This window comes from Aphidius gifuensis, linkage group LG4, assembly GCF_014905175.1.
Source record: "Aphidius gifuensis isolate YNYX2018 linkage group LG4, ASM1490517v1, whole genome shotgun sequence".
Lineage (NCBI taxonomy): Eukaryota > Metazoa > Arthropoda > Insecta > Hymenoptera > Braconidae > Aphidius > Aphidius gifuensis.
The window spans coordinates 9190835-9205201 of record NC_057791.1 but is presented as its reverse complement, the minus strand read 5'-3'; the positions used below and the strand labels follow the sequence as shown (position 1 = coordinate 9205201).

The 14367-nt window shown below is 26.0% G+C and overlaps 1 protein-coding gene across 1 annotated transcript; it reads right to left on the bottom strand.

Annotated features, from left to right (window-relative positions):
- Nucleotides 1–2125: 2125 nt before the first annotated feature.
- LOC122853828 (THAP domain-containing protein 5-like) lies at nucleotides 2126–4415 on the bottom strand. Its single transcript, XM_044154246.1, has 5 exons — nucleotides 4294–4415; nucleotides 3095–3304; nucleotides 2751–2877; nucleotides 2544–2674; nucleotides 2126–2242 (listed from the first exon to the last, which is right to left on the bottom strand). Exons 2-5 carry the CDS (start codon nucleotides 3257–3259, stop codon nucleotides 2126–2128), a joined length of 540 nt encoding a protein of 179 aa, XP_044010181.1. The 5' UTR covers nucleotides 3260–3304; nucleotides 4294–4415.
- Nucleotides 4416–14367: the final 9952 nt, after the last annotated feature.

Here is a 14367-nt window from a genome sequence, read left to right as displayed (position 1 = left end):
TTGCTGTTATCAGTACATTATCATTTATGTCAGATATTGTCGCTTTTTCTTTTTCAAAGAGGATTTTATAATTTTTATCTGTCATTTTTGACACTGACAGTAAATTAGTTCTTAAATCATTCACATATAAAACACGATCTAATTTCACTGTCTTTTGTTTATTACCATCATTAATATTTATTTTAATTTCACCAACACCACTTATTTTTGTTGAATCATTATTGGCAAGGCTTAATTTTAAATTTGCTTTTTCAATTTGTTTAAATAGCTTATTGTTTGCAGTGATATGTGATGTACTGCCACTATCTAAGCACCATAGATTTTTATCATTTGATTTGTTAGCATTGTTTACATAATTCATTAATGCGATTTCTTCATTTGTTTGAGCACTTGCAGCGAGTTCAATATTTTCATCGTATTCATCTTCTTCTTCTTCTTCTGCATAATTTGCATGTTTATAAATATTTTTCGAATAGCAATCTTTTGCATGGTGATTGTAACCATTGCACCTTTCACAGCGTATTGTATTGCTTGACTTTCTGTCAAAACCTTTGTTATTGTTGTTGTGCGGGGTCCATCTTCTCTGTCCATTCGTTCCCCCACCTCTGTTGTTATTGTTATACCGGTCATCTGTTTCTGTGTGTGACGGCGGTTTATGTGCAGGTCGTTTTCCACCTCGAGAAAACGAGTTTCGATTGCTCGGGCCTTTTCGGCCAAACGAAGATTTTGCGTACATGGCTCTCTGACCTTGACTGTTTCCACTATTTTCTGTAATAGATTTTCTTGCATCTGACTCTTCTAGAAGTTTCGAGCGCAGATCTTGCAATGATGGAAAAGTCTCTCTAGTCATAATTATCATTCTAAAATTTTCAAATTCTTCAGGCAAACTATTTAATAAAAACATGGCCAAAATTTCATCTGTTACTTCCAAATTTATTTGTTTGGATTTATTAACAAGATCAAAATATTCATTAATATTATCTCGGATGCTTTTTGCGCTATCCATTTTAAAACGAGTAAGCATGGCAAGTAAAGTCACTCTATTTATTGGTGCACTTGACTGATGCTCATTTTTAATTTTGTCCCATAATTCTTTGGACGTATTTGTAGAATTAATACTTTGTAATTCGCTAGCTGAAACGGCTAGGATTATTTCACATCTGGCCAGTTTATCTTTTTGATTCCAATCATCACATTCTGTTGGAGGTTTTGTTTTAACGCCTGATACGATATCCCAGAGATCCAATTTATATAAATATGATTCCATCCGGACTTTCCATATTTCATAATTATCATGTTTTAATGGATCAATTGAGATAACGTGAGATTTCGCCATTGTCACTAATTTTTATATATATATGCACTCACTGTTCACACGCGGTTTCTGATGCAATAGACGCTACACGTTTTCACTAGACGCGTTGTATGTTAAACGAGGAAATTTATTTAAATGCTTGTTATTTAATTTTAGGCTAAATGCCTGGGCCCATAACCTGTTGGTTATGTGAGGGTAGATCATAAATAATAACAAGTACAATTTAATATTATTGGTTACGTTTATTTAATTAGCAGTCAGACAATATATAATGCGAGACAAGAGAGTAAAGTGCACGGCGGCCGGAACTGGAATGAGTATATTATATAGGGGTGCATATAGTGTGTGTGTAGTGTATGGTTGTGTATGTTTGTTTAGTGTCAGCCTGTAAGTTAAGATTTGTGTCCGGTAGTGTAGCAGTTGTAAATATATTTAGTCAGGGACGTGTCATCAGACTTTGTATCTCCAACATCTTATATAGCCCAAAAATTTTTTTAATTTTTTTCCAACGATATTAGGGGGCGGCACGATGAAAATTTTGTCATCACCCAAATAAGAACCACCCTAATATATATATAGTATGGTTATAATTATTAAATTTATATATTATTATAATTTCAATATAAATGTGATAAATATAGATATTTAAAGAGGCAAAACACTACAGATAAAGTGACAAATAATATTTTTATTTTTATTAATTGATTTTAATGTTGTCAATTCCAACTATTTTACATAATTAAAAAAAAATTTACGTTGGTATTGAATACTCAAAATTTATATATGTACAATTATTATTTTTCAGCAAATTTACTTGAAGCTAGAGGTTTTTTTTCCTGTGCCTTTTTTTTTACTCTTCAAATATGCCATATTTTTATCCAACAATAGTGCAAGTTCTGGAGGTGGTTCCTGGTATATTCTATTTTTCTGAAACAAAATATTATTTTATAGTGACATGTGCATTTTTAAATTTAACAAAACACAAAACATTTACATGACATAAATTTTATTTATTATATAATAAAATCAACTTATGTTAGAATACAAAATTAGAATTCAACATATTGAGCAACATATATTTGAGAAACGTTTTATAGATAATAAAATAAAGTCTTTAGTTATAAAAGTTATTTAACTCTGGCATGCATAGCCATAGTTTTGCTATTGTAATAATTTTTCTGTAAAGTAATTTTTTTAGAATTAATTTTAAGTCGAAATATTGCAAAACGATTAAATATTTTTTATCATCCGGTGAATCTCCATGAATCGTTATTATTCGTTGTTCTAGCTCTAGTGATGATGATGATGATGATGATGATGATGATGATGATGATGATGATGATGATACTGGACTTTCATCTGAATGAATATTAATAAATTTATAAAACAACTCAATAAATTATTTTTAAAAAATATAATTTTTAACAACCCTTACTTGTTTTCTTCAAGTCATATTTAACTTGAGTAACTAAATCACCGAAAATTGTTGGGACAGCAGTTTTTTTCAGTTTTTTTGTTCCATCAACACGTACTTTTTCCCACATGTCTGAGGTGAAGTGGTACTAAAAAATTATTAAGTTAATTGTATAGTTTTAAATTTTGTATTTATAGTTATATTATGCTGATGATAATTACTTTTATTTAATTATTCTAAACAATTTATATTTGATCAACAAATACTTATAATGAGGTTATGTTGACAAGACAGTAAGTAATATCAAATATAATTAGCTTTGAAAAATTATTTACTTAAATAATAAATAAATATAATATTTTTACCTCACAAATGAACGATTGCTTATTGAGTTTTGTAATATCTAGACCAGCATTTTTTACCCACTGTGCTTTTTTACCCACTGAGCATGCATAAAAATTTGTTAAGCTTTTCCAATCTTCTCCAACAACAACCATAAATGGCTGAAGGTTTTGTCCAAACTCTTTCATTAAATCAGCTCTTGCACTGATTACTCTGTCTACTTGATCATTAGTCTGTGAAAAGTATAAAATTTTTATTTAAATTATTTTATATTATTAGAATTATGAGTTATTTTTTTTTTTAAATTATTAAATTGTAAAAATATTTTTACTTCTCTGAATTCACTTAAGAATATTATTGTTATTATTATTATTATTATTGATGAACCTATCGTTAAACGAATTGCTTCTACTGATAATTCAATGTAAAATAAATTTTCAATTACTCAATTATTCTATTAACAGGCCATCTCATAAATAAAAGGAACATATGCAATATTTGAAATAATAAGAATAATGCAGATCATTTTTCAAATTTCTTATTTTTGCACCCGTATGTTGATGAAAACTGAGAACTTAAATTAATGTAAACACGTTTATGTTACAATGAAATTCTGATTTATTTATTTTTTATCGAACGAAGTACATTTTTAAATGATTTCATGAAAAAAAGCTATGACTTTGAAAAAAAAAAGATTTGTTATTTATGGATTAAAAAATACGTGAAATTATGATACAAAAGCTTTACTTTACTCGTCATTTTTATTAGTTTACTGATTTTTTATCATTTTTCATTGAACAAACAATATGTAAATTAGTTCATTTATAAAAAATATATTGCAATTTTCAATAAAATAATTTTTAATCGTTATTTAAAATTTCTTATTCAAGCAATGAAAAAAAACAAGTGTTATTTTAAAACCAATATCAATCTATTTGCTTCAATTGAAATAAAAAAATTATCTTTAAAAAATTTTGTTCAAAAAATTACTTTTATTGATGAATTTATTAAAAAATAACTATCGATGTTTGCAATAAAAAAATTTATGAAAAAATTTAAAAGTTTTTTGTTTATGGACTTCCAAAATTACGTAAATTACAAGAATAAAATTGATGTGAGCACTTTTTTTGCATCAATAGATTTTTCGAAGTTTGATAAATTAACTACTCCAATTAGATAATTGACAAAAAAACTATTTTATGTAAAAAAAAAAATTACTTACTGGTGCTAACTGTATTAAGCTTTCTTCACTTGCTGCGAATGATGGTTTCTAGCTCTTCGTGACCTTGTTTGGTGATGGCAAAAAGTTTGGCAACAAACGAATCTGAGCTGCAGCAATGGTGTTACGATCATTTGATTCAACACAATTTTTTAATTCACAAAATTAATAATTATGAAACGTTAATTATCAGAAAAACTCAAAATTTTCCATCAACATGAATGCATAAAAAGAATATTTATCATGTAAAAATTTTTATGATATTATATTTTTCTTTTATATTACTTACCTTAACTAATATTAATATAAAAATGAATAATTTTATTTGTAAAAATAAAACTAATGTGTTCGACAACGTACAAACATGCTAAAAGAAGTCCGATTGCTTGACAAAGTGAAGCGAATATAAAAAAAAAAAAAAAAACACACACACACACATATGAACATAATTCACTGTAGTTGTTTACAATTTTCAACGGACTACATGTTTACTCCCGCGTTTTTATTATTTATGCGTAGGTTGGGTAGTTTGGGTACAATAACTTAAGTGTGTTAGAAAGATACATTCATTGCTATGTTTGCATCTCACTTTTTATCAAAAAACGTAAATGGCGATGTTCTTTTATAAATTACGAAGAGAGACAAAAAACAATACACCAAAAGCAGTGTCACAGAGAGAAAAAAAAAATAATAAAAAAGACAATATAGTGAAATAAAAAAGTTGAAAATTTTAAAATTATAATTATTGTAAGATATATGAAATTACATGATAGGTATGTACAATAAAAGAATTAAAAAAACCTATAAAATAGGGAAGCTCTGGAATGCTACCTCTGTGTGTGATTGTTTTACACACAAAACCTTCAATATTCGGTGTGGTGTGCGCACTCCAGGGCTTCCCTAATAAAACGATTTCCTTGTGTTGTTAAGATATTTTATTTAAGCATAAGAAAAAGTCAAAACTAAACAAGTAAAACCAACCTTAATCGACTTTTTTATAAGAAATTTATTATTTAAGTATGAATAAAATAGGTGGTGATGAAATACTGAAACAGATTTTTTGTTGTTATTTCTGATATTAAAATCATTTCTAATAAATTTTTTATTTAATGGAATGCTTTATTAAGAAAAAAAAAAATATTATCAATTGTTACGTACCAGGCTAATTAATTTATATTTTCTATGAAATAACAAAAAAAAAGAAGAATGTTTAACTAGAAAAATAATATTATAATAATTTGAAAATAATACAAATTAATGAGCCTGATATTTAACTTATTTTTATAAAATCCTCTTATTTTGTTATTCCCTACAGGGTAACGGGTTAGGAGGGAATGTGTATGATTGTAGATGTACCTTGATGTGAGAATAATCTGAAACAATTGTTGTTGAAAGCGTGTCAATCTGGATGGTCGCCTGTTGATGTTGGTAGTCTCGAATAATCCAAACGGTAAAATAAACTCGAAGCACAGAAAACAACACCCCGGAGAAATGTCACAGTCAATAATTTTTATAGTATTAGAAACAGTCAATTTAAAAACGGAAAAGTAATAATTTAAACACTGTAGCGTGACATTTCGAGTCAGCTACCTTCTCGGACTGTTGCTATGGGAATTAATATATTTAAATAATTATTCTTAAATAAATAATTATTTAAATTGTACATGAAATTTATTCGTCTGATTTATAGGCCAAAATTAATATCAAGAAAATAGGTTATAGCAAAATATAATAATTATAATATCCGGAACATAAAATTAAATCAGAATAAAACAATAAAATCTGTTGAAAACCCAACTGCAACACTGCGACGAAACGAAACTGAACGAAATCTCAAACTTAAACTTAAACGTAGTCAAAATCGAAAACTGAAAACACAAAACTTACGACAGACCTCAATCAATCAAATTTCCCATAGGCTCAGTCTTCGAGGCAAACCAAGAGTCGCTCAGTGTGTGGGTTATGGAGAGAGGGACGGGTAAAGTCGTATATAGATCCATAAAAATAAAACAAAAGATAATTTTATTTAAACAAAACAAATCATTTTACTCAAAAACTTAGTTAAAGATATTTACAACATGAATAGCTACTTTTACCTCAACCTAATCGTAATTGGCATAACTGTGTAAAATCAATAACAATTGTACCTTTCGAAACGAAAAATAAGCACGTCTGCTCAGTATGATGATCGAAGCACGAGAGCGAGACTTACTCGCTTAACATAACATAAAGCCCTCAGACTATATCTAAATTCTCCCCCTTCTACTTCGTCTGTAGTAAACTATTGTTACATAATAATAATAATTTAAATGAATATTGACAAGATTATAATATGTTTCAAGAATAAAAAAATAATAATAATAATAAATAAATAATCATCACTGGCAAGGAGCTTGACAAATAAATAAATTAAATGGGTTTTTAAGGCCAGCGAGTGAATCTCGCTACAACACAAAGATTATTTAATTTAAATTCACTTTTAAAATTTTATTTATTAGAAACGTAAAAGTTCAATTGATTTTATTATTTATTTAATTATATTTGATTTATAAAATTTTAAATTTAATAATTAATTTAGATATCGTCTAAACAAAAGTTGACGCAAGAGTGAAGCTCCTTAAATTCTAAAATAATAATTCCCATAAAAATTAAATTAAAAAGTAGGGATGATCTTAGGTGGAGACATCTTTGACCAATTATAATTTACCTGTCCCACGATAGTCAGCGTTTAATATTTTACTTAAAGAATTATTTGTAACGCCAACGGATGTAAAATATCGAGTAGCTAAGGTGACTTTGAACTACGGTTTGCGAAAATAATTTAAAATAAAAAACATAATATTGTGAGAAAAAAAAGTAAAATGTTGATTTTCCTAAAATAAATAAAAATAATTTAAAAAATAAAAAAGAAAAAATTTAATTGCTTACTCGGTATTTTATATGCCCTTGAATTTACTAAATATTTAAGTAATTAATTAATTTATTTATTATATTGATAGCAAGACGTAACAATTCCCCCCCAAAAAAGGTCGTTGTCTGTCTGAAAAACGACAGCAGCGAATAAAAAAAAAGAAAAATTTATCTATTATTGTTACAATTTGTTCACTTGAAACTATAAATATTAAATCCCAAAAAAAAATTTTAATTAATCCAAAAAAACATTTTCCTACGTCCTATTCAAGACCTCTTACGGACGATCGACCGTTAGAATTACTCCGTGCGAGTCGAGCGTGACCTACTTTTTATTTTATTCAAGTTTCGTTTCCGTGTGATATTGTTGAGCTTCCATTCTTTTATCTTACCTTGATAATTAGTTAATATTAAATTTATTGTTTTTTTTTTTGTTTATTGTTAAATAAGAATATTGTTTTTATTATTTTATTTATTGAAATTTATTGATTGTTAATATTTTTCTATCTAAGGTTTTTCAGCGATGTAGAATGAATTTGTTATTATATTTTTTTTGATATTATTTTTTGTTTATATTTTGATTTTTGTTATTATTATTTAATATTTTGATTTCAAATTGAATTATATATTGGTAAATCAGCCGCTCACACGGAATTCATTAACCACCGACGCGTGCAGTAAGAAATCCCTTACAAATTTTAAGCTAAGAATTTTATTATTATTTTTTTGTTTGTTTTTTTCTTTGTATTTTTTTCATAAGTTTTTTTGTAAAATTTCATATCAATTATTTATTTTTTTGTACTTCTGTTTTTTTTTTTTTTTTTATTAGAATATTTAAGTAATATTATTGATTAAAATATTGTATTTCATTTAATTATTGAATATTCTTCTTTTTTTTTTTAAAACATTAAAAGTTGTAATTAAAAGTTAAAAGTAACATTTAATTTTTTTTGTTTTTCCGAATTTTTATATTATTTTTTGTATTTTTTTCTTAAAAAATTTTGTAAGATTTTGTAACATTTTTGTAAAATACTACTATTTTTCTCAGTAAAGTTTAATATTTTTTTGTAATAAATTTCACATCTTTTTTTGTAGTTAAATTTTATGTTTAAATTGAATTTAGTTTAAATATTATGATCATTCCCTTAAAAGTAAAAAAAAATTATTTAATTTCCTTAAAAAAAAAAAAAATAAGTTCAAGAATTAACTAATTTTCCTATGAAAAAAATTTTATATTATTTAAAATAAACAATTAAAAAATGTAAAAGATTTAAAAAAAATTATGAAATATTTCCGATGCATGTTGACTGATGTTGCTTTCTTGTTTCACTGCTCTCTCTTTTTAATTCACTGACCGTTACCATTGAATTAGATGCAATATTGCGGCGTTGCCATTTATAACACAATAAAATCTTCAGGCCCCGTGAATTCGCGACTCCCCGTGAACTGCACTTTATTTATTTATTTTAGGATTTAGGAAGATAAGGATTAGGATTGTTACCCTTTAAAATATTATTTCTTTTATATAAAAAAAATTCAATATGAAATTAAAATTTATAAAAACAGTATTCGATTTCAATTCATTTTTTTTCTCAATATAAAAAAAATTTGTTATTTAAAAAAAAAATTTAATTTATATTTCTGTTTTTAGCATTTCCCAAAATATTTTTTGTTTATGTTGAATTTGTTTATTCTAATTTAATATTTGTGTGTTTGTTTTGTGTAAAAAAAAAATAGTATCAATTCATATATATATGTATATAAAAAAAATTAAATTTTAATTTTATTAGGAATATTTATCTCGATCATTAGTAATTGTTTCGGGTCGAACCACATGTCTGTCGGTCCCAGACTGACCAGATTTTTATTCTTTTTATTTTTTAAACAAAATACAATAAGTTGATAAGTTTTAAACATTACTCTGTTTTTTATGGCTAGATCACGAGATCATACAATTTCAAATAACATATGACTAACAATTTTGGTTTATATTTTTTCTAAAATATTTTAAACAACGATTTAATTTATGTACTTTTTAATAGCTTTTTACAAACTCGAATATTCCCACACATGGTCAACTCATGCATAGACTTTTGAGTAAAAATCACGTAACAAATAAAACCATAAACTCAAGTTTCTCTTTGGTACTATTATAACATATTTTTTAAAACATTATTTGTCAAGAATTAGAGAAAATCTCACATCTGTCAAACAACTGCACTAACGTATTTTCGATACACAGAATGATCGTAAAATCGACAATAAAAAAGTAAATTTATAACTTTTTAAAATAAACTAAATTCATGAAAACGTCTTGGACTTTCCGGTCGTAAAATCTATATTTTTTGTTTACACATGGTATTTTTTATGTCACCCTTTGGACCACACAAGGCCCAATTTTATGTCTAAAAATCCCACCACCTACACCTAGTTTTTTACCCTCTCTTGAACTAATTTTTGACCAATTAAAACTAATTTTTTAACTAAGTATACACCCATTTTTTGGACTTAACAATTTTCAACAAACTGAGAAATCAGTTGCTCTTCAACACTCGTTTACGTAACATCTCTAATTAATATTGATTCGCGTACAACGGGATTTCTTTATACTTACAATATAAAATAGTAGTGTCTGTCCATGACAACACTTGTTAGAGTCAACTCAATACACAATATACAATACAATTAATTATAATTTTAGTGAAATAATAAAGTGAATATATTAATAGAATTTAAGCCACAGTGTTTGGATTTATTTAAAGTGTTATTCCTATTATTTCAAGTTACAACCTATCCTCCACATCCTTTGATAGCCCTGTATCAAACATAAGGCCTTACAACCCTTGTGAAATTATCGTGGTATATTTGGATACGTGGTGTGATACAGTAATTCTTTTGTTTTTAAAATTTTTTTGTTAATTGTTCTTTTTATTTTATTTATATTTTTTTATCTATATTTTTTTCGTGTATTAATTATTAGCAATTTTTCTTCCAACGAGCTTTTACCAGGTATATTATATTTTAGATTCGATTTTAGTCTCGCCCTATCCGGTCTACGATTTCCCTTAAATTTTTCTACAATATTAATTTTCGATTTACCTTTGTCAATAACTTTACTTTTAAACTTCATTATATCCGACCTTAATTTTTCATCATATGTTTTCATTAGGTCATCTTGGGACTCATTCGCTTTAATATCTAATTTCTTCGGACTCATAATATTTTTATTTTTATTCTTTTTATTACTTTCATTAATTTTATTTAAATCAGTTTCATTGAACACATCATCGGTTTTTCCATACGATTCAATTATTTTTGTTACACTCTCAATATTATTATTATTATCTTTGTAATTTATTTTTTTATCATTAACTTAAAAATTATTTTTATCATTATTAGAACTTTTTTTATAAACGTAATCATTTTTAACATTTTTCTCGATTTTATTTGCGTGTACGCATATATTTTTATTATTTTTGACAGTTACTTCGTCATTTATTTCATTGTTACTTAAACATCTAGTTTCATTATTTTTCAACTCAGAATCTTCATTAAAATTATCATCAATAAAATTTTTGTCATTATCAGACTCATTATTATATTCATCATTTGAATCATCATCATTTTTATTATCACTTAAATTATACATTTCATTGTCAATATTTTTTCTAGTTTCCTCGAGTATTTTTCCCGATTTTTCTAGCATTTTTTTATTAAACAAAAATATTTCGTCATTATCGCGGAAAATCTTTGTTTGATTACGTTCATTATCAGTTTCTTCAATAAATTCAATTTTTTCGTTAACTTCTTTTGCAATAGTAATATTTGTATTTCGCGTAGCAATATTTAAATCTTTATTTTCATTCATTTCAATTGTATTATTATTATTATTATTATTATTCGATGAGTCTTCCGATACAGATATTTCATCTATAAAATTTACCCTTTTTATTTCATTAATCTTATCATTTTTACTTTCTTTTTTATCAAGTTTAACATTAAAGTTGACTTTTTCTGGTCTCACGATAGGTTCATAATAATTATCAACAGTATCTTTTGACGTTGATGGTATTGGATTAATTATATCATTATTATTTTCAATTTTATTTTCTTTATTTTCATTTATTTCTGATTTTAAAATTGATTTGACAGTATTTGTTGATCTGATTGAGGTGTTGGCCATTTTTGTGTTCCTCCCTCTTGGTCCACCGGCCCATCCCCGTTTTTTTTAGCTTGACGTTCAAGACATTTTCTCTGAGCATTTTGTAATGCAAAACAATTATTCATATCATGTCTCGGTTTTTGGCAAAAACCACAAACTAAATTATTATTTATTTAATTATAATCTTTTTCATCTTGACTAATGACATATTACATAAAGCCATTATCATTATAAACATTATCATTTAAATTTTTATTATTAATTGGATCATTTATTTGCGCATAAGAATTATTAAAATCATAAAAATCATAATTATTGTTGTAAGATTTTTGTAAATAATCATTTGTTGAATTTTCAGAAGAATTATAGTATGGATTATTAATATTATTATTGTTCTCGACTGGATTCGAACTCAAGATCTCGGGTGAATTTACATTCGAATTTTTTTGCGTATTTAAATTAATATTCTGACTTGAAACGATGGGTTCGTTTAGTTCATAATCGTTAAAATTGTTATTAAAATTATTATTATTATATTTTTGATTTGGAAAATTATAAAAAATATTATTATTTGGTTCCGCGACTACTTCCGACGGGTTCTCGATTTTATTTGCTCGCATGGCTTAAACTTCTTTTAATTTTCTAAGCTTTAAACTGTCAATATATTCATTATAAATTTTTTTAGTAATATTCCACACTTTCAAAAAATCTGTAGTAACTATATTTTTACATTCAACTCTCAAACATATTTCAGGCAGTAATCCTTTAATAAATTGACGTATAGTTTTTCCCTCAATTTTAGATTTACTCATTGTTCCAAAACCATCATTATCACCCTCATTACAATCAATTAAATCATTATATAATTTCAATACTCCACTTTGATACTCATCAACATTCTCATTGTCATTCATTAATACAAAAGATAATTCATTCCAAAGTGACTCGAAACTTTTTCCCGTGTATGTAACTGTACGGAGCAATACTTCTAGATCATCAAGAGACGAAAATTCTGTGTTAGCAATTAGACTAATTTTAGGATCTGTAATTTTATTTTTGATTGAAAGCATAAAAGCTTGTGTCCATTGTGGATCTTAAAGTTTCAAGGCCGACCGACAACTATTAATAAATCCGCGAATAGAATTAGTTTTTCCGTCATAATTAGGAATTACATCAAGAGCGTCCCGTAGAGAACATTTACCGATTATAATTGTTTCAACTGACTCGACTGTTTTTACTTCTGAATTTTTCTGATTATTCAAAGAGTATAATGGTCTATTTAATTGTGAATTTGGACGATCGATTTTTAGGGTAGAATTTACATGATCATTATTAATAAAATCTGGAATAAAATTGTCTTTACTTTTTTGATTAAAATTTTCCGTAAATGAAATAAGACAGTCATTTTTAATTTGCAATTTTTTTTTCAAGGTCTCGTTTTCACGTTGCAGCTGAATAATTGTCTCACTCAAAACATTATCTCTCTCACTTGACATATAAAAATTATATATTTCACGGTCATTCTCTAATCTCTCAAGTTGCTGACGACACTCATTCTTTTCCTCACTCAAAGTACTATTTCTATCGCTTAAAATTTTATTTTCCTGAATCAATTCAATCACTCTTTTTTTTCACCACACCATTTTTTTGTTAAATCTAAATTTTCATTGTATAAAATATCATTATTAAAAATTAGACGATCAGACGCGACTTTCAATTTACCAGTAATATTCACCATTTGATCTCCACATTCTGAATATTGTTTAAATTTTTTTATAGTTTCTTTAGTATTAGTATATTCAATTCCATCTGCATTTTTTTCTATATCAAATATTTCTAAAGTAGGAATTATTTCTAAAATTTCGCTAGCGCATGATCGTATTTCGGTAACCAAAGTTTTTAAATTTCCCCCATCAACTTTTCTCCCGCGCATTGCTTCAGCGTGTAGGTCTATCTCTTCATAAATATGAGAGATCGGTGATCCCGTTCCCGACCGATATGATGACATTTTTCGCTAAGTAGTAATTCCGACGGACAAAAGAAATGATAAAAAAAAAATTTCAATTCGATAAAATATTTTTAAAAATTAATGCATATAAAATTTAACGCAATTAAATATAAAATTGAAGTTTGTTTGTTCATGTAAAAAGTAAAAATATAAAACATCCATATTTATATTGATAGAAAAAAATAGTGACTCCTGCGACAAAGTAAAAAAAAATTTAATAAAATTTATAGACATATATATGAATATTTTTATTTTCTTTATGTAAAAAAAATTTTGTAAGTGTATAGTGTACCCAAAATAATTCATAGCTTTAAAAAAAAATTTAATTTGCAGAATGCTTTATTAAGAAAAAAAAAAATATTATTATCAATTGTTACGTACCAGGCTAATTAATTTATATTTTCTATGAAATAACAAAAAAAAAGAAGAATGTTTAAATAGAAAAATAATATTATAATAATTTGAAAATAATACAAATTAATGAGCCTGATATTTAACTTATTTTTTTAAAATCCTCTTATTTTGTTATTCCCTACAGGGTAACGGGTTAGGAGGGAATGTGTATGATTGTAGATGTACCTTGATGTGAGAATAATCCGAAACAATTGTTGTTGAGAGCGTGTCAATCTGGATGGTCGCCTGTTGATGTTGGTAGTCTCGAATAATCCAAACGGTAGAATAAACTCGAAGCACAGAAAACAACACCCCGGAGAAATGTCACAGTCAATAATTTTTATAGTATTAGGAACAGTCAATTTATAAACGGAAAAATAATAATTTAAACACGAAGATTATTTAATTTAAATTCACTTTTAAAATTTTATTTATTAGAAACGTAAAAGTTCAATTGATTTTATTATTTATTTGATTATATTTGATTTATAAAATTTTAAATTTAATAACTAATTTAGATATTGTCCAAACAAAAGTTTTCGCAAGAGTAAAGCTCCTTAAATTCTAAAATAATAATTCCCATAAAAATTAAATTAAAAAGTAG

Excerpts from the sequence above, each read along its gene's own strand:
- LOC122853828 (XM_044154246.1), bottom strand. The coding sequence starts at position 3,259 with ATGAAAGAGTTTGGACAAAACCTTCAGCCATTTATGGTTGTTGTTGGA. Across the intron at positions 2,878-3,094 it reads AGCAATCGTTCATTTGTGAG|TACCACTTCACCTCAGACAT; the intron begins GTAAAAATATTA and ends ATAATTTTTTAG. Across the intron at positions 2,243-2,543 it reads ATGATAAAAAATATTTAATC|AAAAATAGAATATACCAGGA; the intron begins GTTTTGCAATAT and ends ATTTTGTTTCAG.